Source organism: Meriones unguiculatus, chromosome 5 (assembly GCF_030254825.1).
Source record: "Meriones unguiculatus strain TT.TT164.6M chromosome 5, Bangor_MerUng_6.1, whole genome shotgun sequence".
Lineage (NCBI taxonomy): Eukaryota > Metazoa > Chordata > Mammalia > Rodentia > Muridae > Meriones > Meriones unguiculatus.
Window position 1 is genome coordinate 20,592,552 of NC_083353.1, and position 27,431 is coordinate 20,619,982.

Consider the following 27,431-nt stretch of genomic DNA (forward strand, 5'->3'; position numbering starts at 1 on the left):
TTACAAGTTTACATTCCCACCAGCAATGCAGACAGTTCCACTTTCTGTGAATCTTCTCCTGCCTTGTTGAATTTTCATATAAAGTATTCTAATACCAAAATATTTAAGAGACAATGAACCCAAAATGTTGTACTTGGTTCTGCAAAATTTTCCATCAGTTTTTCAGGCACACCTTCTATCATGCAGAAGAGGGAAGTGTGCAGGGCCAGGGCTGCAGGCTGCTGATTAGATACTCGAGAAGGTTTTTGTTGGAGGCTGAAGCACTGTGGGAGGAGCACTGTAACTCTGCAGACAGTAATAAACTGCCAGGTCTTCTGCCTGCACAGTACTGATGCTGAGAGTGAAATCTGTCCCAGATCCACTGCCTGTGAAGCGATCAGGGACCCCAGTGTGCTGAGTGGATGCATAGGAGATCAGCAGCTTAGGGGATTGCCTTGGTTTCTGCTGGTACCAGAACAAGTAGTTCTTTTGGTCTTTGTTGTATAAAAGACTCTGACTGGACCTGCAGCTGATGGTGACCTTCTCTCCTGCTGACACAGCCAGTGATGAGGGAGACTGGGTCATCACGATGTCCCCTCTGCTACCTGCAATAATGAGTAGGCAGTGAACATGCATACATACACAAACATAGATTTTCATATGATTGTTGAAATGTGATATTTATTCCCAGCAGTCTGGATATAGAGGCATGAGGTTGTCTATGAGTTCAGGGCCAGTCTGATCAACAAGGCAAGTCCACAGAGCCAGGGGTCAATTACACAGAACAACCCTTTCTCAAAAACCAGAAGAGAGAACGATAGAGAGAGAGAAATTTAAGAAATTTGTCATTTAAATGTATCATATTGTCGGTGAATTATTATGTAAGAAATGCTACACCCTGTTACACTCTGTACATTCTTTCATACAAAGATATGACTCTGAAATTATAAAACACTTTTAAATGTCTCACCAGACACCCAGAACAGCAGCAACATGAGGACCTGGGTCTGTGACTCCATCTTGTTCCCCCAGCCTGTCTGATGTTGCTCTGTTCACAGGGAAAAGGACTGGTTTATAAATTCTGAGCAGCCTGGGCTGTACTGGAGAAGCCCATGCAAAGCAGTCAGCAAATACAAAAGCACATGCCTGGGCAGTGCGTGCGTGTGTGTGTGTGTGTGTGTGTGTGTGTGAGAGAGAGAGAGAGAGAGAGAGAGAGAGAGAGAGAGAGAGAGAGAGAGAGGGTGGAGACAAGCAACAGCTAAAAATAATATCACAGAGAGTGTTAGCATTACAGAAGTGAGCAGTTAACAGCTCTCAAGAAGAAATGTACCAGGTGCTCAAAAACTAGCTTTGGGTTAAAATCCAAGACATTTTTAAAGCGATTGACTTTTGCAGAAACTTTCGGAGAGTTATCACAGATTGACAGTTCTATGGAAATGATGTGTTCAAGATATCACAACAACAAAAGAAACTTATAGAAGGGAAACATGCAATAAAAGAAATTTAAGTGTTGAGGTGAGGAATGAGCAAATTGAGAAAAGAGGAAATGTGGGCTAAATTTGTTCATTGTCTCCTCTCCACAAAGCCACTCATACTGAGGACAATGAACAGTGGCTCAGACATGTGGGCTTCTGTTTCCTGGTTACACTTGGAGACCTCAAGAATTCATGCTTTAAAAATTCTAAGAGATTTAATTTAATCCTGTGACCAGAGAAAATATAATCACACAGCAAATGTAAACTCAACAGAAACTTAAATGTACTTTAGCCTCAATTTTGAGGAATTGAAAGAAGGCTCTAAAATTGAGAGAATGGAAGAAACCAGATTTATCATTAAATCATCCCTGTATACCAACACTGCCTAGAGTGATTAATTCCAGAAACTCATATTGTAGGGTAATTTAGAAATTTGAAGTAATTAAACTGGCTTGTGATGGTCTTGCATCTATAGAAAATAGATTTAAAAAATCTCTACAAAATCAGCAGCAACTTTTTTAAAATCTAGCAATAATTTTATAAAGATCAACTGAACATAATATGAGAGAATGTTGCCATCCAAAGAAAAAAAGTTTGAATATGAATGAAAATCAATAACAATAACATGAATAAAAGGCTTTGAAAGATTCAGATTATGAAGTAATGTGTAGACCCAGTGATATGTACAAAGTACAGAAAAAATTAAAATATTATGACAAGGAGTGGAGATTCACATATATACTCTCAGAGCTGGGGAGACAGAAGCAGGAGAATTATGAGTTTGAGTCCAGCCTTGGGTACCAATCAAGTCCTAGTCCATATAATCAATGTAGAGACACAACCCCTAAAAATTGTGCCTGTCTCTTTGTTAGAGATGGGAGCCAATGTCTATTTCCCCTTCTCACCACTGGGACTCCATCTTGCTTAGACCTGTACTAGACCTCTGTATGCTGCTACAGTCTCTGTGAGTTCATATGTGCACTGGTCCTGCTGTGTCTGGAAGACACTGTTTTCTTGATGTGATCCCACTCCTCTGGCTCTCCAAATCTGTCTGCCTCCTTATTCGCCAGGATCCCTGAGACCTCCGGTAAGGGGTTTAATAACGATACTCCATTTAGGACAGGGTTCTCCAAGGTCTCTCAGTCTTTCTACTCTGTCTACTTCTAAGTCTCTATATTAGTTCCCATTTACTGCAGGAAGAAGCTTCTCTCGGGAGGGACAAGCCAAGATCACACCCAATGTGTTCTATGGGTATAAAAGAATGTCATTAAAAATCATTTCTTTGCTGTGTTCCTTTAGCAGAACTGTGTTATCTGGGTTTTCCCAAGGCTCATGGCCTCTCTAGTCTCAGGTTATTGACCACCTGAGCAGTGTCTTGCATGGGCTCCATATCCTGGAGTGGGCCTTAAATCCAATTAGAATAAAATTGGGTAGTCCCAAAATAATTCTAGACCTCAGGGTTTATAACTGGGCTGGTGGTTACTTTTCTCCTTTTGTAGAATCCAGAGTATCTTTCACAATGAACAGTAGCCAGAAGGGGTTCAGGCTGTAGTGAGGCACCAGTACAATTCCTCCATGTTCAATTGAGATTATGTGGTAAGGAAATAGGAAGGCAAGAGAGAGAACAAAGGAAGATTTAGCTTGCACTAAATGACTCATTTGAGGGGTCATATAGAACCCTACTTTAGCACACACTTCTTACCATATATATGTATATGAAAATATCTAAATGGAATCAACAAATAAAAACAGAGACAAAACCTCACCTAGACATCTTTCTCTTCCATGTGAAACATCTACTTCCAGGAATGGGTGACATTTAAATGATTTGTTGGCCAGAGGGTCTCTTTGTAATCTCCCTGGCAACTCTGGCTATTGGTTGTCACCTGCAAATTGATGGTTGGCTCTAGTTGCTGAAAAGACTTGCTTCTTGTTGTTACAGACTGAGGGGAGCCAAGGCCTTTGAGTACATGCACACACACACACACACACACACACACACACACGTAACCTTGTTCTTTTGGCACTGTCATAAGATGGTATGGCTGTGTGTAATCTGTATTCTCCAAAGATCTCAGACATTGTCCATGGGCATCTGCAGACTACTTCACACACCATGGATATTATGTCTATTGCTCTTCCATCAAAAAAGTAAATGATAGCCATATCACTGTCCTCACCCTATGGGCTTCTTCCCTTTTTCTAGCTCTCTCACCTCACCCACCTGTAGATTTGCATATTGTTGACTGAGTCTCCCTTGCAAGTGTGAGGTAAAAGTTCAGCTGCAACCTTGCTTTAACTCATCTGGAATCCTTAGTTTAGCTTCTCAAAAAGAGGCTTTATACTCAGTTCCTAGGGTTGCTGATGCTCTGGAATCTTGGCCTCCCTCTTGTTAGAGGCAAGAATTGAGGTGAATGGGCACACGTGGGGAGCTGTGGGACACTGCTGCTGCCCAAGTGTGTTTAGTTCAAATGCAGATGTGCCTGTGGATTTAGACCTATAACTTGAGAGAGCTGATGAGAAGGAGCTGGGCTCTGATGCAGATGGTCACATAGAAGGAGTAAGATGATATGAGAAGATCCTAGAACAGTGGTTCTCAGCCTTCCTAATGTGGGAATATGTGCATGTGGGAAGACATGCATGGAGAAAGAACAGAATTTCCAAATTTTCCTGTAATGCCCCTAAGCACATTTCTGCCATTTTCTGCAGTATGTTTGGATGAAGTAGAAATCTCAGCATTGTTGACTATACATTCACAATACCTATCTACTCTGATATATGTTGAAGTTGTGCTACACAGCATAAAATAAAATATAAGACAAGGTGAAATTCTTTTGTAAAAATAAGCAAGCACACCCATGTCATTAACATGATGATTTTTTCATCTTAAATGAATTATAAAATTAAACCATATAAAATGTATTAAAATAATATTAAAATAATATTCTTATGATTTATACACTAATGTTTGTCTTCTAAACTAAGCTTATCATATGCCTGATGTTGCATTGAACATTTCACAGGTGACATTGCACTTCCAACATCCAAGCCAGGCATGGGCTATAGATACTAATCTATACAGTTCAAAACTGGACCCTAGGGACTTAAGAGCCTTCATGGCAATGGGTCAAGAAACATACATATTTCCTTCACAAAATCAGCAGATTGGAGGCTGGCTTGTTCATCATTTATTATGGTGAAAAAGGCACACAACCTCCTCATACAGTGCTTTAACCTAAAATGAAAACCTCTCTACTTAGAGGTCCAACTGCCATCATGTCTTTGGAACATCACAGAATATTTTCTGAACTTTGTGAAAAAAATAAAAATAGATAAACAAGTTACAGATGAGTCTATGCCCCATGGAAAACACATTTTTGTCCAGGTAAAACCTCAATGGTGCTTTCAGCTACATCATTCTCAGCCTGACAATACAGAGCAAAAGAATATACATTCTCCATTCTCTTCTAAATGAAAAGATGTGAGTAAAGGTAAAGAAAGTTCCAGGATATCAAAATCATGTGTTCTTCTGAAGATGGCTAGGGCTCATAGATGATGTTTTGGGGCTGACTGATTCTTCTCTTTTTTGACAGTGAGATGAAAACCAAAGCAAAACCATAAAAAAAATCACTTCATCTGAATAACTAATAACATAAAAGCAACTATAAATAATGACAAAACTATGCAGTCAAAGCAATCAGTATATGCTTCTCAAGGAGTCCCAGCTCCTGGGGACCTCAATGTGGAGAATGCTTAAGAGACATGGAACTATCATATAATTCATGTACTCCTGCACTAGGCATGATCTTGAACAAATATAAACTAGCACAACATAGATATATACCCATACCCATATTTATTGCTGCACTATGTACAGTAGTATGAACTAAATCAACAAAATGTGTACCAATAAATGAATAGATAACAGAAGGTGGTGCGTGTGTGCAAAGATGTTTACTCAGCCATAATAAAAATGGGAATCTCAAAATGTGTTAAATTTTTTGGCTAAATATATTGATGTTTCAGAAAAAGCTCATGGTACATTTGAATTAGAACTTATTTTTCTGTGTTTTGGGATAGAGTTCAGCCACCTTCCTGGACCAGGCTGATTAGTAGTAGTCTCAAAACCTTCCACATCTTGATGATTTTCTTAATGCATGTTCCATCAGCAAGTGTGAAAACCACTGGACAGAAACAATCAGGCTTCTACTAATGACAACATGAGTGGTTGAGTCAGAACTTTCTCAGATTTGCAGCCTTTTGACTAAGTTATAAGTGAGACCCTATTGCAAAATGAAAAGAAAAAGAAAAGAAGGTTGTACTAACATCCTTACTGGTCTTATAAGAAGATTTTCTTGAGTGTGCAGATGAGAATGTAGCCTTGATAATACCTTGAATGTGGCCTATGAGAGCCCGAGGTAAGGATCCAGAAATACCCTGCTATTTTATCAGGACATATTCGACTTTCTATGTCTTTTCTATGCAGGTTTTTAAAAACAAATTTGAACCCAAAAGTGTGGGGTGTTTGCATATGTACTTTTGTTGACTCATTTCATATATTGCTTTCTTTATCAATTCATCATTGGTTTATGTTCTACACTACCAGACATAAGAAGATCTCCCTGAGCTTGATTTGACCCTCATTCTCTTGGTAGATTTACCTCCATCTCTCAGCATGTGTATATAATTACCAGGTGGTGTGTTTCTCGGGAAAACCAACAATTGAGCCTAGTCCAAGAGTATGTGCATCTTTATTTCTTAGTTTCATATGAGGTTATTAAAATGTTTTTAATTCTATAATTTGGGAAGTATTGTTAGACTAAATTGTTGTTTGTTTGTTTCCTTTTCCCCTGCTCCTCAACTATATTGGAGTTTTCTGTCTTGCAGAGTAAGACAAGATACTGATGTTCTTTCTTGCTAACCATTTCCATCTATTCAGTTATGACATCGACATTTTTCTGTGCTCTCACAATTCAGACACCTTTTCTTTTTTCTCTATGTACAGCATTTTTTTTTCAATGCAGTTTATTCAGGAACCTTGAACAATCATCTGACCCTAGGGAAAGCCAGCCCAGATCTTAAATAGCCTCTGGGTAGCCAACCCAGGCGTGCCACGTGTGCAATGCAGATAGGTCCACATACATGGAAGCAAGCCAGATCCTCAGCCTTAGCCAAATGTGGAATTGTTCGTGACAGAGAGCACTCACCATCGGGAAGGTGGAAGGCGGAAACCAGCTCCATCTTTAAGGCATAGCATTCCGCAGCTCTCTACAGTTCCCCCTTTTTGTTTTAGACACATCAGGCAAGAGTAGAGGTCTGATCTCTGATATTAGAAATAAATTGGGACTTTGTACTGATGTTCATTTAGGTTATGTACAGCATTTTTATAGTTATCTTCTGTAGTGCTGTCTTCATGATCATGGTCATTTCCTTAGCTTATGATTTTCTTGTAATATCCTTATTACTCCCTCAACTTAAACTTCAATTTTTCTGGACATAGTTAACTTATTTGGCAATTACCTACTATCAGGATCTATTTTCAGGCACTATGAAGAAAGGAAGGAAGGAACGAAGGAAGGAAGAAAAGAATGAATGAATGAAGGAATGAAATAAAGTAGTCTATAATCTAGAAAAACCAAGATATGTACTCTTTCCTAGAACTTCCAAATTGTAATAAAGTTTTCCATCATCATAACTATGTTGGATATTAGGACTCCAACTGAAAATGATAAGTCTCTTAAATTAAAGCAACAGAGTTTGTATTCATGTGTTACAGAAGGAATACAAAGATAATAATGAATTATTATTTTTTGCATTTTCATATAAAGTTACTCATACCAAAAGAAATCAGAATCATTGAAACCATAATTTTGTACTGGGCTTTGCAAACTTCTTCATCATGTTTACAGGCACAGCTTGCTATCAGGCAGAAGGAGGAAGTGTGCATTGTCAGGGCTGTGTGTGGTGGAGGCAGCTGGTGAGACTCTCAAGGAGGTTTGTGCTGGAGGCTGAAGCACTGTGGGAGGAGTACTAAATTCCTGCAGACAGTAATAAACTGCCAGGTCTTCATCCTGCACACTGCTGATACTGAGAGTGAAATCTGTCCCAGATCCACTGCCTGTGAAGTGATCAGGGACCCCAGTGTCCCGAGTGGATGCCCAATAGATCAGCAGCTTAGGGGATTGCCCTGGTTTCTGCTGGTACCAGGACAAGTAGTTCTTTTGTTCTGTGCTGTCTAAAAGACTCTGACTGGACCTGCAGCTGATGGTGACTTTCTCTCCTGCTGACACGGCCAGGGAAGATGGAGACTGAGTCATCACGATGTCTGCATAGGCACCTGCAATCAGGAATTCATAATAAATATGCATATGAACACAAACACAGACTGTAAAAGGTGTGAAACTTGCCATTTAACATCTTTGTACTATCATGTTTCAGAGTATTATGTAAGAAATAATGAGTCTGGAACACTTATCTAAAAAAAAATATTTCTTATCTTAAAAAAAAATATTCTGCCAAGATTATAAAGTTTTGAGTTTCTCACCAGACACCCAAAGCAGCAGGGATAGGAAGAACGGGGTCTGTGACTTCATCTTGTTTCCCCTGTTGTCTGATAGAGTTCAGTTCTCATTGCAAAGGCTGGTTTATATATTCTCAGCACCTGGGCTTGGTTGTGAGGGGGCCATGCAAAGCAGTCAGCAAATAGAAAAGCAAATGCCTTTGCAGTGTCTGTGAATATAGCTGGTGTCAATCAACAGTCAAAAATACTATTACAGGGAGCATGAACAATCACTGAAAAAAGATTGCCTTACAGCTCTCAGACAGAAAAGTGCTAGGTGCTCTAATAGCACCTGGGTTGAAATCAGACATATTTAAATCAGTTGACTTCTGTAGAAACTTTAGTAGAGCTATCTCAGATTGACAGTCTTAGGAAAATGATAGGATATGTTCAAAAAAATCACAAAAATTACAACAACAATAATAAAAGAAACAGAGTAAGAAAACACGTCATAAAAGAAACAAGAAAAGAGAAGAAAAGTGGAAAGGAAAAAAGAGAATTAGACTAAATGTGTTCAATATTACTCATCTCTAAAGCCACTCTTATACTGAAGACAGAGAGCAGAGCCGCAGACATTTGGGTTGTAGTTTCTTAGATACATAAGGGACTAAGATGCAAAGAGTAGTCCAGAACTTACTCTGTGGAAATCTTTGTGGGCATTAATTTAACACTGATAGCTGAAGAACTTTCCGCTAGAAGCAAAGGTTACCCAGCAAAAATTAACATTTATTCTCCCCACAACATAAGGAAATTGAAAGAAGGCTCTAAATCCAGAGAAATAAAAGGGGAAAAAAACAGATTTTTTTTCATGAAGTTACTGCTGTAAATCATCACTACCATGATATTTTATTAAAGAAATACAAACGCCAGTCCAATTTAGAAATTAGCAGCATTGACACTGGATTAAGATAGGCTTCTGATACGTGAACAGGTAAGTCTCTCCAGAAGGGGCCCCAGCCACCCTAATCTACATAATGATTTTATAGAGAACAATAGAACACTACATCAGCAATTGTTCACATCAAACAGTGAATAAAATATAAGGCTGTGAATGAAAAATCAATATCAACGCGAGAAATTACAGAAGTTGCCAAGATTTCAAAGCATTCAACTGTAAAACTATACATAAAAAGTAAATTATACACCCAGAATTATATATAAAGTATAAGAGAAAAATAAATAAATCAAATACATGGCAAGGAGTGGAATTTCACATCTGTACTCCCAGAACTGGAGACACAAGCAGGAGATTCATGAGTTTGAGGCCAGGCTGGGGTACATACCAACTTCTGGGACAATCTAATCTATACATGGAGACAATCTCTCAAAAACGTGTATCAGTAATCAACTGGTTACAGAAAGCTCATGGCATTCTCTAAGCAACATAAATTATTTATCTGATGTTAATATTTTAATATTAAGCCACAAATATTATTGAAATATAAATAATCATTTATCAAATATGCATATCCTTCTGTTCTGGCTTACATATAAAATTTTATACATCTATTATTTAGGTATAAAATATTAAATAATTTCTGATAAGCACATGCAGATCTCTTCTGTAAACCTCTAACACATCATATGAGATCGTATGCAGATACAGGAAGTTTCTAATCTCAAGGTCTAGACAATGACAGACAAGAAGCTCTGCTCCTGTCAGTGTCTAATAAGATGTCATATGCCTTCAATCTTCACTAAATTTTCACTTTTCTTTGTGACAGCAGCACTGAGCTCAGTCTGTGCTCTCATGACATTTACCTCTGCTCCTTCACCACAGGAAAAAGGAGACAGGGGTCTTGCAAATCCAATACCTCCATGGGCTTCTCACAGTATTCCAGGGGAGAGCATGGGGTCTAAAGAGATAAAAATTTTAAGTTATATTATACATAATATTAGGAGCCCAACTGTCCTAATTTACTTATCAAGTTTCTACAGTATGTCCTGGTTCATCAAATTCTATTGGCTTTGTTTATATTATATTTGGAAATAAAAAGAACCTTGTTGATATAAAACTGAAAAGTATATGAAGTTACATTCTCTGTGCTGTTTCAAGACAAGTGCGCAGGCATATATAATTAGTAAATAGCCTACCTCAATCATTTAAAATTTTTGTGGTACATGATTAAAATCATAAAGTAAAATTTAAATATGTATCATTGATAAGTATAGTCACTTTACCAACAGATCAGAAATATTTAATGCTTCTGCTTGTAACATTTCTCTCATTGGTTGTGGCTCCTTTTCTTGTTAGTCATGATGCTCACTTAATATCCTTTAGATCTTATCACACATTCTCACAAAAACCAGCAGAGAATGAATGACTGTCTAAAAGGGATTCTGTTCTAATAATATATCTTACAATGAACTGAGTGAAATGGCCCCTCAGGATAGCCTTTGCAGTCATTAGGAAAAGAAGCTGATCAAAAGACAAAAAAAGTGCTCCAGTCCCCTTCAGGTTTTTCTATCTCCCCCTTCTTTCATACCCTGCCACTCTGCCCAAAGTTTGGTTAAGAGTCTCAGCATCTGCTTTGATACCATTTTGGGTAGAGTCTTTCAGCGGCCTTCTGAGGAAGGAGGCTACAGTTGAGATACAAAGAGAGCAAAATTGTAGTAAATTAAAAAATCAATAAAAATAAGAAAGTCAATAAGTAAATAAATAATAAAAAAATGGCTGGGAAGTTTAAAAAGAAAATCAGTGGAGGGAGTTGAAGACCTATGTTTCAGAGGAAAAAAAATACATTCAGTGTTGCACTGGAGGAGAAGGACCCTATGAGAATGTTAGCCTCTGGTCTGCCTCTCTGAGCCAATCACTTTCCCCAAGCTAGGCCAATGGGAGCCACTAATTTAACACATGCACTTTGAGGGGCATTCCAGATCCAAAGGTCAGAACTGTTGTAACTTCAGAGAAACACACTGATCTCTACTCATACCTTGAAGTTTACATAATGTTTCACATAAATGCCTGGGATGAATTCCTCTTGAATAGTCAAATAGATTCATATGAGAGTTCTGTCTGTGTGAACCTCTTTATTTTCCACCCAAACATGCCCTTATGAATGACACCCACGCAGACGCTCCTGAGGAGGGAAGTTATTGTTAGAAAAGAACATTACCTCAGACTTGACTGGGATTTTGTTCAAGGTTTGGACTCATGTGGAATTGATGGTGACCCCAACAAGAGTATGAAAGTACACTGTCACCAGCTTCGCCTTCTTTCATGGTGAGACAGTGCTGGTTTATCTGATTCTCTGCTCCACATCCAGGCTGAGACTGCTGAGACAGAAGCTGATTCTCAGAGTTCCTAGAATCAGACCATGTGATCATATTTCCAGATTAAACACTCATGGCACATTTTCTGTCTTTAGGGTTGATGATGACCTTCAGACCACCAGTCCTCACCTTTTACTTTGTATCAAAGGAAAATTAGCAAAAACTATTGCTTTACTAAAGGATTCTGATTAACATTAACTGGTTTAATTAAGGGTTTTCAATCTGTTGATCCCAACCACTTGGTTAGGATTTGTACATTTATAAGTATGTAGTATTCTTCCCATCTCTAATGATTAGATTTGGTTTGTAGTCTGATTTGTTAGATATTAAAAACTAAACAGCATTTCTCTGTTTAGTTTTTGTTGAACTTGACTTTTTAAACAAACACAGTTTATTTAGGGTTATTAAATGCTTCTATCTCCTCTCCAAGGTCTGAACACCAGCTAAGAGGGAAAGAAGGCTAGTGGGAACAGGGAGCAGAGGTCTCTCCTACTTCCGTCTGAGTAGGGTCAAGGGATCCTTTTGCAGGCAATATCAATAACAGTTGTCCAGAAATACAGAAGTTCAGGTAAAATCAGCAAATAGCAAATGCAGGAGCAGGATGAACCAGCGGCAAGCAGTCCTCCTCCAAGCAGCCTCGTCGTCTTCCTCTGGGCTGTCATATTTATACTGCAAATAGGCATCAAATTTCAGCTCATTCCACCTGGCAATTACCATGCTCTACATGAGACACTTAACAGATGCAGATAAACTAAAACCTCTTTGGAATTTTAACAAAAATATCTTTACATATCATAAACCAAAACATCCACAATAAGTTTTTGTGTCAATTATGTATGTATTGGTGAGAGTGGGTGTTAAAATTTATCACTACAAATGTGTAAAGGTCAATATGTGATTTAAGCTATAGTAGCATTTATTTTAAAAAGTTGGTGGCCTTGTGTTTCAGGCATAGAATTTTAAAATTGGAATGATATTTTGGTGGGTTTGTATGTTGATACATATGTAGTATCCTTCCCATTTCTAATGAATAGATTTTATTTGAAGTCTAATTTGTTATATAGTAAAAATATCTACTATCTCTCTATCTATCTAAAAATATATATGTATATTTATAAATATTGTTGTGTATAATCTGGACAGGTATGGGATTATGTGTATCCTGTATTTTCAAGAGTATAGGTGATATCCATAGATTGGAGTTTCCATTACAAACATTCTGTAGGGCCAGATTTGTACAAAATAGATTTTATTTAATTAATATGTCTTCATTATGGAATTCTTATTTTCTCAATCTATGGTGATTTAAAGTTTTGCTGTGTATAGTAGTCTGTCCTGGTTTCTCTTGTTTCTTAGATTCTGTAGCATAACTGCTTAGTTTTTAATATTCTTTCCTCATTCTATATGCTTAATGTGTAGATTATTATCAGCATAGGGAACTCCCCTCCCCCCCGTCAAGTGTTTGTTTGTTTGTTTTGGCATAAATTCATAACTTCTTTTATTATATATTCACAATTTAAAGTATATTTGATGTTCTGTATGGTTCTTGTCCCTTAACAGACATCTTGTTTTTTCAATTACAAAAATTTTCTTCTATGACATTGTTGAAAACATTTTTTCAGACTTTGAGATGAGTGTCTTCTCTTTCCTTTATAACACTTATTCTTAGATTTGGTCTTTTCAGAGTGTCCTTGATTTCCTAGATATTTCATATTAGTAATCTTATATATTTAACATTTTTCTTTACTGATATATCTGTTTCTTCCCTAGTATCTTCAACCCCTAAGATTCTGTCTTCTATCCCTTGTATTCTGCTCATGAAGCAAAGCAACAAGTGAGGAGTAGGAGAGGATGGTTTGTGGACTCTTCCGGAGTAGTGGCAGGGGACATGAGGCTCTGCTGGTGTTAGGTTGCAGCACTAGGAACCTTATTTGGAAATAGTTTCCATTTTAATTCCTAAATTTTTCATTTCCAGCATTCCAGTTGTTTGGGCTTTTGTTGATTCTATTTCTAATTTCAGGTCTGGAACTGTTTTATTCATTACCTTAAAAATGTTTGTGTCTTCCTTGATTTTTTTGACAAATGTATCCAGATATTTCTTAACTAATTTTATTATATTCATAAAAAGCTCTTTTAAGGTTTTTATCTTATGTTTCAGCTATGATGGGATATTCAGGGCCTGCTCTGGTAGGATAGCTGAGCTCTAGTGGAGACATACTGCCCTGGCTGTTATTGATTGTGTTTTTACACTGGCATCTTGGTGTCTGCATGTGGGGTGATTAAAAGACTAGATGCCGATTTCTGGACTGGTCTTTGTTGAAACGGCATTTTGTTCTTTGGTTTCCATCTCGCATCTGGATGAAAGAGTGTCTTGGCAGTGTGCTACCTGTGCTCCTGACCTGTTCAGCTGGTGTGTTCACAGGGAATGCCTATAGGCATTCTAGGCTGTGTTACTTGGATCATTTGGGATAAGAAGTTTGGAGAAAAGGGGTTTGTAGTTTTGGGGGACCAGGTCAAAGAGTCAACCATGTTCTCAGCTACAGACTTGAGGGTGAAACTGTAGGGAATGGATATCAGGAGCAGGAGGAGAAGTGTGGGTCTGCCTTCATCTTACTTGTTGATCTGGAAGGAGTAGCTCTTGGGTTACCAGGGGTGGTGCATCCTAGAGTTGGGATCTAATACAAAGCAATAGTGAGGAGTAGGAGAGGATGCTTTGTGGACTCTACAGGAGTAGTAGGAGGGGAGGGTCCAGCTGATACTATGTTGCAGCACTAGGAACAAGATCTGGGAACTGGTCTGGGTAAACAGTGAAGAGAAGGCCTGCTGAGAGCCTACCTGGATTTCTGGCAGATCAACTTTTATATATAAAGCCTTATAGATTGAACAATTTTATCTTCATATATATATTTCAATTTCTTAATTTTTTATTATTTGGCCATATATTACACTTGGATCTTAATTTTTCCTTTTTTCATGCCATCCATTCTTCTCCCCTAATTCCCATCTGCCCCAGATCCACTCATCCTCCTTTTCCTTCAGTAAATTGCTGGCTTCCCAGGAATAACAACAGATTATTGTGTAACAAGTTAGGATAAGACTTGGCATGAGCTCTCATATCAGGACTAGAGAAGGGAATCCAGTACAAGGGTCCTAAGAGCAGGCAAAAGAATCACAGATATAGAGTACAGAGCTAAATAGAGAATACTCTACAGAGGAATATGAAAATGGAGAGAAGCAGTTAAAAAAGGTTCACTGCCCTTAGTCATCAGCGAAATGCAAGTCAAAATGAGGCTGAGTTTCCATCTTAGACCCATCAGAATGGATAAGATCAAAAACACAAGTGAGAGCAACATGCTGGCGAGGATGTAGAGAAAGGGGAACAGTCCTCTATTGCTGGTGGAGATCAAACTTGAACAAATACTTTGTAAATCAATCTGACACTTTCTCAAAAAATGGCAATATGTGTTCTTCAATACCCAATGATGCCACCCATCATACCCAAATGATGTTCCACCATACAATAAGAACATTTGCTCAACTATATTCATAGTGGCTTTATTCATAATAGCCAAAAAATGGAAACAGCCCAGATGTCCCCCAACTGAGGAATGGATAAGAAACTGGGGAACATTTACACAATAGAATACTACTCAGTTATTAAAGACAAGAAAATCATGAAATTTGAAGGTAAATGGATGGAACTAAAAAAGATAATTCTGAGGAAGGTAACCCAAACCCAGAAACACACATATGGTATATACTCACATTTAAATGGATTTTTATCATATTATACAGGATGACTATAATACAATTCCCAGACTCAAAGAATATAAGTAACAAGGAGGTTCCAAAAGAGGATGCTTAAATCTTATTAAGAAGGAGAAAGAGAATAGGTAGTAGATGTGGTTGGGGAGAAGGATCCAGGTACAAAAAGGGAGCATGGAGAGTAATGAGGGTCGGTATCATACCTGAGGAGAGCATGGGCAGGAGGATAAGATGGCTTGCAAAGAGAAGAGAAACCATGACCGGCGGCGTCTCTGTGACAAGCTGGAGACTTATGACAGGATAACCTCCCGGGAGGATATGAGGGTGACTCTTGCAAAGTTCCTAGTAACAGGGTTCATGGAGACTGAAGAGGCCAACCTCTAACTAGGCAAGACTCCTAGTTGTGAGTGAGAAAAACCAACCCAGCACAAGAAAATTTCTACAAAAATTGATCCTGCATACAAGATGTGTAGGAACAAAAACAATGCAGAGATTGGTGTAATGTCCAACCAATGACAGGCCCTATCTGAGACTTACCCTATGGGAGACAGGCAGCCCCTGACACTATTAAAGAAACTCTGTTAAACTTGTAGACAGAAGCCTAGCATAGCTATTCTCTGAGTTGGTGAAGAACATTTCCCTGTCTGTAAACTGTCATTTTGTTGTGTTGGCTTTGTCTACCCATTTGTCTACTGCTCAGTGTCGATGTGGTTCTCAAATAAGAACTGGGGCTGCCACTGTCATGAACTTGGTTGTATGTTCTTTGTTCACTTTCCCCTGGAGATGCAGCCTTCTCAGGCCAGATGAGACTTGATATGCTTCAACCGACTATCTAAGTAAATCTCTGTCATTTTAAGTGATACAAAAAGTATTTAAATTTTACTTCTACTCAAATTTATCTTCCTTAGATCTCTGCTGTCCTTGATGGATAATTGTAGCTCTAACAGTAGCAAACACTCATCTCCTCGGCCAGTCCACTTCATATGTACAGTTTACCTTACTGACAGTTTTCACACTAAGATGTGAGTTTCTAAAGGTTATGAGACAAAGGCAAGTAAGTTACATATGTCAAGAAAAATGAAAGGATAAAAGTTATGGAGGTCTAAGTCATATAGTCAGAGGCTATGACAGTTCAGGAAAAATGAGTTAGGGTTTGATGATTGAAAACTTGAGAAAGTGATTTATACATCTGGGAGAGTAATTTAAAGTATATAAAGATTTGTTTCTGATTTTTTTCTTCTCTCTATGCTACTGCTGGGGCTCCACTCACCTCTCTCTCTCACCCATAGTCAGAATACACAACCAACCTCCAGGCCCCTCCAGCTTTCTTCCTTAAATTGTTCCTTTCAACGTTTATTTCTCCTCATTTCCTAATGTGCTCTCCTTTTCTAGGAAAACATGTCTTCTCCAGATTTGACATAAATTTTTTCTTTCTGTCCTGATAACAGCTCCCAGGGTACTCCTGAGTCCCTCCTCTTCCTTCCTCAGATTCTATTTGTACACTGCCAGTCTCCGAGTCCCCAAACTCCTCTTATCCTTGCCCTACTTCTCTAGTCAATCCCACTGTAATGGATGCCACTCTGTTTCCCTCGCTGCGCATCATAAACCTCTCTCTATTATACTCACAGACCCTTCTGCATACATCTCCAAACTCGATACTCCCTACCCTTAATCAGCCTGGCCTATGCCTCACACTCATCATTTCTTCCTCCTTACCCCACATGCTCCTAGTTTAACAGTCAAAAAACAAACAAACAAACAAAAAACAAAACAAAAAACCCTAACAGAATCTTTTTTATTCTTTATTAATTACACTTTATTCATTTTGTATCCCCCCATGTGGTTCCCTCCCTCCTCCAGTCCCAATCCCTCTCTTCCTCCACCCTCTGCATGCATGCCCCTTCCCAAGTCTCCTGATAGGGGAGCTCTTCTTTTCCTTCCTTCTGATCCTAGTCACAGGCCACAGAAGAAGACAATTCAGCCACTCCTAAGAGAATCTTATACCTAGCACAAGATCTTTCTTCACTAACTCTTTATATCCTTTGGTTTTCCTCTATCATCCCTGAGCACACCACTCAATTTTCAGTCCTAAATCTTAAAGACACTATCTTCCAATATTCCTGCCAAGGCATTTTTGTCTTCACATAGATGGATCCTGACACTCACCAATCCTAACAACTGACCTTGCCTGTCTTTCCCCGGGGATTCAGAGACATTCCCCATACTTTTGACCAAGCATTACTATGGACTTGGTCTGCTTTCTCTCTCATTCTTGATGCTTCTGTGGAGTTTTCAAATTGGTATATTGATGCTTCAGATTTCATTTTCAGCCTTTTTTTTCCCTCTAAAATCAATCCCTCTAGCAAATTTCTCAATCGGAACTTTTGTTATAAAACCTCTGAAATATGGGACTCAGTAAAGATATGTGGCTGGTATGGTGTGTGTCTTCTAGGGTTGTAGGGCAGGAGTTTGCATTTGCTGTATTTGAGTGCAAAACATCTGTCCTCAGTCTTTTGGCAGATGTTTCCAATCTGCTTCTGGGGCTCAGCTTGAACAACCTCATTCTTCTTCTGGGGTGCTTTCTCTCTCTCTCTCTCTCTTTTTTTGCTTCTTGTTCTTTGTCAAGTCTAGCCCATTTACTTTAGTCTGTTCTACACAGATCTCTATAGACTAGTTATCCTGATCATCCTTGTCACACTTCTGGTGTTCCAACAGCAGTTTGATGTTTCGAAACATCTATATCAGCTTTCAGATTTCTAACAGTGATCTGATGGCCTCCTTTATGTCCCCCAATTTCTACAGAAGGAAATGAATGATAATCCTGAGTTCTTTTTGTATTTTCATACCAAAAGACAAAAAGTCATTGAACCCATAATTTGTACTGGGCTCGGCAAACTATTCATCACTTTTCAGACACACCTGCTATTACACAGAAGGGGGAAGTATGCAGGCCCATGGCTGTATGTGGTGCAGGCAGCTGGTGAGACTCTCAAGGATGTTTGTGTTGGAGGCTGAAGCACTGTGGGAGGAGTACTAAGACCTTGCAGACAGTAATAAGTTGCCAGGTCTTCATCCTGTACACTGTTGATGCTGAGAGTGAAATCTGTCCCAGAGCCACTGCCTGTGAAGCGATCAGGGACCCCAGTGTCCCCGGTGGATGCATCGTTGATCAGCAGCTTAGGAGACTGTCCTGGTACCTGCTGGTACCAGGACAATAAATTCTTTTTGCTGCTGCTGTGATAAAGGCTCTGACTGGACCTGCAGCTGATGGAGACCTTCTCTCCTGCTGACACAGCCAGGGAGGATGGAGACTGAGTCATCATGATGTCTGCACAGACACCTGTAGTCAGGAATACACAATGAACATATATATGAACACAAACAGACTGTAAAAACAGTTGAAATTTGTCACTTAATATATTTGTATTATCATGTTGTCAGAGCATTATTATTGAAATATGAAGTATTGAGCCTGGAAGACTCTAAATTTCTTATCTAAAAAAAGTGACTGTGTAAAGATTATAATAATTTGAGTTTCTCACCAGACACCCATAGCAGCAGGGATATGAGGACCTGGGTCTGTGACTTCATGTTGCTCCCCCTGCTGTCTGATGCAGTTCAGTTCTCACTGCAAAGGCTGGTTTATATATTCTCAGCAGCTGGGCTGGGCTGTAGGGGGCCCATGCAATGCAGTCAGTAAATACAAAAGCAAATGCCAGTGCAGTGTCTGTGAGTATAGCTGGTATGAATCAACTGTCAAAAATACTATCACAGGGAGCATGAGCAATCACTGAAAAAGATTGCCTTACAGCTCTCAAACAGAAAAGCACTAAGTGTCTAACAGCAAACCTGGGTTAAAATCTAAGACCTATTTAAATCAGTTGACTTCTGTAGAAACTTTAGTAGAGCTATCTCAGATTGACAGTCCTAGGGAAATAATAGGATATGTTCAAACACATCACGACAACAACAGCAAAAGAAACAGAGTAAGAAAACATGCAATAAAAGAAAGGAAAGATGGAAGAAAAGATGAAAGGAAAAAAGAGAATTGAGGTAAAATGTGTTCAATATTACTCATCTCCAAAGCCACTCTTAATGAAAACAGAGGGCATTGTCTCAGATATTTGGGCTGTATTTTCTTTGATAAACAAGGGACCAAGATGCAAAGAGCAGGCCAGAATTCACTCTGTGGATATACTGGCAGACATTAACTTAAGACTGAGATCATAGGAACTTTAATTTCAAAGTAAAGGAAATCCAGCAAAAACTAACAAGTATCCTCCTCATAACTTCAGGAAATTGCAAGAGGGATCTAAATCTGAAGAAATAAAAGAAGAAACACCAGATTTTTCATGAAGTCATTATTGCAGACCAAGACTGCCATGAGTTTTATTCAAGGAATACAAATGCTAGTGTAATTTAGAAATTAGCAGTGTTGAAAATGGATTAAATGGGCTTCTGACACAGTGAAGAGGTAAATCTCTCCAGAAGGGGGCAGAGCCAACCTAATCTATGTAATGATTTCATAGAGCCCAAGAGAATACTATTTCAGTGACTGTTCCTATCCAAACGATGAAAAAACTTATGGCGATGAATAAAAAATCAATAGCAATAAGGAAACCACAGAAACTGCCAGGACTTCATATTATTGAAATCTGAAAGTATATATGAGAAGTAAATTATGTAGCCAGAATTCTGCATAAAGTAAAAGACAAAAATAAATATGTGAACTATCATGGCAAGGAGTGGAGATTCACATCTGTACTCCCAGAACTGGAGAGACAAAAGCAGGAGACTCATGAGTTTGAAGCCAGCCTGGGGCAGATACCAACTTCTACACAAATCTAATCTGTACATGGAGACAATCTCTCAAAATAGTATTATTAATCAACTGGTTATAAGGCAGCTCATGGCATTATCTACCAACTCATATTATTTATTTGATGTCAATGTTTCACCATTGACCCACAAATATTATTGAAAAAATAAATATTCACTTATCTAATATGCATATGCTTCCATTTTGAATTAAATATATTATTAAACATCTACTTTTCAGTGAAACGTGAAATAATTACTGATGAACACATGCAGATCTCCTCTGGAAACTGCTAACACAACATCCTATGAGAGAGGTAGACCATATGTGCATACAGGAAGTTCCTAATCTCAAGGTCTAGACTATGACAGACAAGGACCTCTGCTCCTGTCAGTGTCTAACAAGTTGTCATATGCCTTTGATCTTCACAAAACTTTACACTTCTCCTTGTGACAGCAGCAGTGAGTTCAGACTGTGCCCTCACGACATTCACAGCTGCTCTTTCAGATGGGACAAATGGAGACAGGGATCTTACAAATCCAAAGTTTCCATGGGCTTCTCACAGTATGCCAGGGGAGATTATGTGGTCTAAAGAGGTAAAAATTTCAAGTTATATTATGCACAATATAGAAAGCCCAACTGTCCTTAGTTACTTATCAGGTTTAAACAGTATGTCCTGGTGCATTTGATTATGTTGGCTCTGATTAGAAATGGACTATAACCCTGCTGGCTGAATACAAAACTGATTAATATGCCTCCACCCTTGTAAGCAAGAAGTCTGAAGCTGGTGGCCTTCAGCTCCTGGGACACAGCAACCTCTTCCATGGACACCAACTGTGTTTTCAGGATCAGGGAATATAAGTCTGATATGCTGCAAAGTATCTTGAGAGAGTATAAAGTTGAACTCAGCTTTTCTGTTCCAGCACATAGAATCTTTTATTCTTTGGATAAGTGGCTATGTCTACCCAATATGTGACAAGAAATAGTGGACAGAGAAAGATTTTTGAAGGATAATTACCAAAAAAATACTGCTTTACTAAAAGATTCTGATTAAGAATAATGGGTTTATTTAAGAGGGTTTCAATATGTGGAACCCATCTGCTTTTCGGTCAAAAGATGCTGCTACAGGGGTTGCCCATGACCATGTGAATTATCAGATATTTACATTATGTTTCAAAACAGTAGGGAAATTACAGTCATGAAGAATCAATGAAAATGTCTTGGTTGGAAGTCACCATAACCTGAGGAACTATACTTAAAAAGTTTCAGCATTAGGAAGGCTGAGGACCAATGGTTTATATGAAACTCTTACTTTATATTCGTTGCCAAAGATTTGCTTTACTTACTAGAAATAATATCCTATAAAATTTCAAAATAATGAATAAAGTATATAGAGTTAATAAGCTCACATCTAACTAAAAGGTCAACTCTCCTACACTATAATGTTTTAAAACCTTTGTGTTAAATGACATGTGTTTGTCTGTACGTGTATTAGGGTAAATCCCTTAAATTTGTCATTTAGAAAGACAGATGGGATGTGCATTGAACGTATGACAGGAGTCTACTGAGCACATCTGAAAGACTCTAACTAGCAGTGTTTTCAAAGCAAAGTCTCATGACCAAACCTTTGGCAGAGTACAGGGAATCATAAGAAAGAAGGGGAGTTAGTCTGATCGGGAAAGGATAGGAGCTCCACAAGGACCAAATATATCTGGGCACAGGGTCTTTTCTGAGACTGACATTCAACCAAGGACCATGTATGGATATAACCTAGAACCTCCGCTCAGATGTAGCCTGTGGTAGCTCAGTAACCAATTGGTTTCCCAAAGTGAGGGGAACAAGGACTATTTCTAACAGGAACTCAATGACTGGCTCTTTGGTCTCCCCACCCCCGAAGGGAGGAGCAGTCCTGTTAGGCCACAGAGGAGGGCTTTGCAGCCAGTCCTGAAGATACCTGATAAAACAAGATCAGGTGAATGGGGAGGAGGTCCCCCCTATCAGTGGACTTGGAAAGGGGCACGGTGGAGATGAGGGAGGGAGGGAGGGACTGGGAGGGAATGAGGGATCGTGACACGGCTTGGATACAGAGTTAATAAAATGTAACTGATAAAAATTAATAATAATAAAATAAAATTTAAAAAAAAATACTCCTCAAAGTATTTGCAAACTGAATACAAGAACACATCAAAAATATCATCCAATACGACCAAGTAACACACATCCCAAGTACGCAGGGGTGGTACAATATACTGAAATCCATCACTGTGGTCCACCATAGTAACAAACTGAAAGAAAAAACAAACAAACATATGATCATCTCCTTAGATGCTGAAAAAGCATTTGACAAAATCCAACATCCATTCAAGTTTAAAGTACAATTCCCATCAAATTACCAACACAATTTTTTACAGACCTTGAAAGAAAAATTCTCAACTTCGTATGGAATAACAAGAAACCCAGAATTGCTGAAACAATCCTCTACAATAAAACATCTCTGGAGGTATCTCCATCCCTGATCTTAAGCTGTACTATAGAGAAACAGTAATAAAAAATGTATGATGCTGGCATAGAAACAGAATGGAGGATCAATGGAACTGAACAGAAGACCCAGAAATAAACCAACACACCTGGCCACCTGATCTTTGATAGAGATGCCAAAACAATACAATGGAAAAAAGATAGAATTTTCAACAAATGGTGCTGGGCAAACTGGATATCTACATGTAGAAAAATGGAAATAGATCCATACTTATCACTCTGCACAAAACTAAAGTCCAAGTGGATTAAAGACCTCAACATAAAACCAGACACATTAAATCATTTAGAAGAAAAAGTGGGGAAGACCCTAGAACTCATTGGTACAGGAGACAACTTCCTGAACAGAATACCAACAGCACAGGCTGTAAGAGCAACTATCTCTAAATAGGAACTCTTGAAACTGAAAAGCTTCTGTAAAGCAAAGGACAATGTCATCAAAACAAAACAAATGCCTACAGATTGGGAAATAATATTCACCAACCTCTATTTGACGGAGGGCTAATATCCAGTATATATAAAGAACTAAAGAAGCTGAAAAGCAACAAACCAAGTAATCCAATTAAAAAATGGGGAACAGTGCTTAACAGAGAATTCTCAATAGAGGAATATCTAATGGCAGAGAAACACTCAAAGAAATGCTCAATGTCATTAGCCATCAGGGAAATGCAAATAAAAACGACCCTGAGATTTCACCTTACACCCATCAGAATGTCCAAGATGAAAAACTCAAGTGACAACACATGCTGGAGAGGTTGTGTAGAAAGTGGATCCCTCCTCCACTGCTGGTGGGAATGTAAACTTGTACAACCACTCTGGAAATCAATCTGGCACTTTCTCAGACAACTAGGAATAGTGCTTCCTCAAGATCCAGCTATAGCACTCCTAGGCATATATCCAAAAGACGGTCAAGTACACAATAAGGACATTTGCTCACTCACATTTGTAGTGGCTTTATTTGAAATAGCCAGAAGCTGGAAACAACACAGATGCCCCTCAACCAAAGAATGGATACAGAAATTGTAGTATATCTATAGAATGGAATAATATACAGCAATGAAAAACAAGAAAATCATGAAATTTGCAGGTAAATGGTGGGAAATGGAAAAGATCATCCACAGTGAGCTGTCCCAAAATCAGAAAGACATACACTGCTTATACTAACTCATATAGACATATAATATAGGATAAACCTATTAAAATCTATACACCTAAAGAAACTAATCAAGAGGGAGGACTCTGGCTAAAATGCTCCATCCCCATCCTGGAAGGGAAAGAGGATGGATATCAGAAGAAGAAGAAAACAGGAAACAAGTTAGAACCTGCCACAGAGGGCCACTGAAAGTCTCTGCCCTGCAGACTATCAAAGCAAATGCTGAGACTATGGCCAAACTTTGGGCAGAGTTCACGGAATCTTATGAAAGAAGTGGGAAACAGTAAGATCTGGAGGGAATAGGAGCTCCACAAGGAGAACAATAGAACCAAAAAATATGAACACAGGGCCTTTCTAGAGACTCATACTCCAACCAAGTACCATGCATGGAGATAACCTAGAACCCCTGCACAGATGTAGCCCATGGCAGTTCAGTGTCCAAGTTGTTTCCATAGAAATGGGAAAAGTGACTGCCTTCAACATAAACTGATTAGCCTGCTCTTTGATCAACTCCCCCTGAGGGGGGAACAACCTTACCAGGCCACAGGAGCTGACAATGCAGCCACTCCTGATGTGATCTGATAGACTAAGCTCAGAAGGAAGGAGAGGAGGACCTCCCCTATCAGTGGACCTGGGTAGGGGCATGCGTGGAGAATGGGGAGGGAAGGTGGCATTAGGAGGGGAGGAGGGAGGAGTTCATGAGGAAATTCAAAGTGAATAAAATATAATTAATAAAAATTAAAATAAAAAATATGGCATTCTGAAAGTTACATGGTAGGTACAGAATAATAATAATTCATGTGATATCTTAACAAAGCCTATGTATCAGGATAATTAGTCAGATAATTGTTTATCTGTCTTTGCATTAAGAGATTCTTTAACTATCTCTGGTTTCACAAGTTCATTTAAGGTTTAAAACAATAATTTCTAGATGTGCTAATGCACACTGAAAACCATTGACCCAAAAATAATGTTTCCTTTTGGGACAATAAATCTGTCTCATGCCCAACATCTCTCTGGTGAGATGTATGGACTTGGCATCTGGAGGCACACAGAGGTTTTTATTGAACTTTCTATCAACTATCTAACTTCTTAACTTCTAACGTTTGTTTAAATCAAAACAGGAAATGTGTAAAATCTTCATGAGGCACCATGAAATCATTATTTCATCTGAACAACAGTACATCTTAAAAAATATCCTCCTCAACTAGGAAGGTTAAATACCCAGGAAAAGATGTCAGTGAAGCCTCTTTCAAACCATGCCAGAGTTTAGAGAAATACAGTAACAGCAGCACAGCAAAAGGGGGTGTCAGTTAGAGGATGAAAATATAGAGGCACAATCTCTGCCTCAGATTTACCTCTACTGGAGACTTTGGGGAAAAAAGTAAAACCTAAGATGCTTCCAGAAATCCCAGATGTCCTCTGAATCCCTTACCCTGAGTGCCTTCTGACAGGAAAGAAGAAATAGCAAGAAAGGGAACGCAAAATGAAGCTTAGTGCATATGGTCAAATTACATGATATATTGGAAAGACATGGCTTTCATGAAATTCTGTTCAGTAAATTAACACCCACAAGAGACTTTAAGGGGCAGCAAGATAATTCATATGGCAAAGACACTTTTCACCAAACCTGATGTCAAACCTGAGTTTGAACCCCAGAAACAAAATGGAAAGAGAGTCAAGTCTAAATTGTCTTCTGACCTCCACAATCATGCCTTGTATAATGTGCACCTATAAATATGCACACACAGATACACTAATTCATGATCACATGCATACAGCAAAGGAAATTAACTAGCATGTAATACAAATTTTAAGAGTTTATGGAAAGTACAATCATTAGCAGCAGATAGGGTCACCACCAATGAAGGAAGAAAGGAAGAAAGGAAAGAAGACAAACACTCTCTAATCTACAAAAACCAAGGAACGTACTCTTTCCTAGAGCCCCCAAATTGAAATAAAGTTTTCCACCATCATCATTATATAGGATATCAGAACTGCAACACTGTAAAAAGATAATATAAAGCAGCACAGTTTGTAGTAATGTGGTACAGAAGAAATAAAAAGATAATGCTGAGTTCTTTTTTGCATTTTCATATAAAGGTTTCTCTTAGAAAAAGACGTCAGAATTGTTGAACCCATGATTTTGTAAGAGGATCTGCAAACTTTTTCATCATGTTTTCAGCCACACCTGCTATCACGATGAAGGGGAAGTGTGCACAGCCAGGGCTGTGTGTGGTGCAGGCAGCTGGTGAGACTCTCAAGGAGGTTTGTGTTGGAGGCTGAAGCACTGTGTGAGGAGCACTATAATGCTGCTGACAGTAGTAATCTGCCAGGTCTTCAGCCTGCACACTGCTGATGGTGAGAGTGAAATCTGTCCCAGATCCACTGCCTGTGAAGCGATCAGGGACCCCAGTGTACGAAGTGGATGCATAGTAGATCAGCAGCTTAGGGGATTGCCCTGGTTTCTGCTGGTACCAGGCCAAGTAGTTCTTTTGGTCTTTGCTGGATAAAAGACTCTGACTGGACCTGCAGCTGATGGTGACTTTCTCTCCTGCTGACACAGCCAGGGAGGATGGAGACTGAGTCATCGTGATATCTGCACAGTTACCTGCAATCAGGAATACACAATGAACATGCATATAGATATAAACAGAGATTGTAAAACAGTTGAAATTAGTCATTTACTATCATTTTATCAGAATATTATAATGTAAGAATCATAGAGACTGGCATTCTCTAAATTTCTTATCTACAAAGAAGTGACTCTGCAAAGATAATATTTTGAGTTTCTCACCAGACACCCATAGAAGCAGGGATATGAGGACCTGGGTCTGTGACTTCATGTTGCTCCCCCTGCTGTCTGATGCAGTTCAGTTGTCACTGCAAAGGCCTGGTTTATAAATTCTCAGCAGCTGGGCTGGAATGCATAATGCCCATGCAAAGCAGTCAGCAAATGCATAAGCAAATGCCTGTGCAGTGTCTGTGAGTGTAGCTTGTGTCAATCAACAGTCAAAAATACTATCACAGGGAGCATGAGCAATCACTGAAAAAGAAGGTCTTAGAGCTCTCAAACAGAAAAGTACTATGTGCTCTAACAGCAGACCTGGGTTAAAATCCAAGACATATTTAAATCAATTGACTTCTGTAGAAACATTCGTAGAGCTATCTCAGACTGACAATCTTAGGAAAATGATAGGCTGTGTTAAAAAAATAACACATGCATACACACACACACACACACAGTGAAAGAAACACAATAAGAAAGCATGTCATAAAAGAAAGAAATGGTAGAGGAAAGAAACGATGAAGGAAAAAAATTGAGTTTAAATGTGTTCAGTATTACTCATCTCCAAAGCCACTCTTATACTGAAGACAGAGAACAGGGCCTTACACATTTGGGCTCTAGTTTCTAGATAAACAAGAGACAAAGATGCAAAGAGCAGCCTAGAATTCACTTTCTGGATATCCTGGTGGATATTAATTTAAGACTGATATCAGAGGAACTTTAATCTTAAAGCATTGGAAACCTAGCAGAAACTCACTGTACCCGCCTGCGGGGACGGTAATTTGTGGGTCTTCGAAGAGGGCCAAGCCTGAAGAAAAATGGGCGAGAGAGAAGAACAGGACCAAACAGTTTTCCTTGTCGGGACCAAGCAGTTTTCCTTGTCAAAGTCCCGTTTATTGTGGGGCAAAGCTTTACTTTTAAGCTCAAAGAATAAGGAAGTAAAATAGGAGGGAGGGGGCGGGAGACTATCTCGTGAAACCGGTCAGGTGGGGGAATCAGGTGGGGGAATCAGGTGGGAGGATCAGGTGGGGGGTTCAGGTGGGGGGATCAGGTGGGGGGTGGCTCCTGGTCTCAGGAAGCAATCT

General features: G+C 38.9%; 4 gene segments (V, D, J or C); all 4 read right to left on the reverse strand.

Moving 5' to 3' along the window:
- Window positions 1–225: 225 nt before the first annotated feature.
- Window positions 226–1,013, reverse strand: LOC110540739 (immunoglobulin kappa variable 4-1-like). The segment is given in 2 exon segments: window positions 226–584; window positions 950–1,013. Coding segments are annotated over 2 exon segments (408 nt in total).
- A 6,434-nt stretch (window positions 1,014–7,447) lies between these two features.
- Window positions 7,448–8,055, reverse strand: LOC110544600 (immunoglobulin kappa variable 4-1-like; the record flags this gene model as incomplete). The annotated part of the segment is given in 2 exon segments: window positions 7,448–7,791; window positions 7,999–8,055. Coding segments are annotated over 2 exon segments (393 nt in total), but the record flags the coding sequence as incomplete, so codon positions are not given.
- Window positions 8,056–14,305: 6,250 nt separating this feature from the next.
- LOC132654377 (immunoglobulin kappa variable 4-1-like) lies at window positions 14,306–18,653 on the reverse strand. The segment is given in 4 exon segments: window positions 14,306–14,436; window positions 15,255–15,393; window positions 18,072–18,391; window positions 18,594–18,653. Coding segments are annotated over 4 exon segments (639 nt in total).
- Window positions 18,654–18,959: 306 nt separating this feature from the next.
- LOC110544826 (immunoglobulin kappa variable 4-1-like) lies at window positions 18,960–26,418 on the reverse strand. The segment is given in 3 exon segments: window positions 18,960–18,978; window positions 25,842–26,169; window positions 26,356–26,418. Coding segments are annotated over 3 exon segments (396 nt in total).
- Between the last annotated feature and the right edge of the window lie 1,013 nt (window positions 26,419–27,431).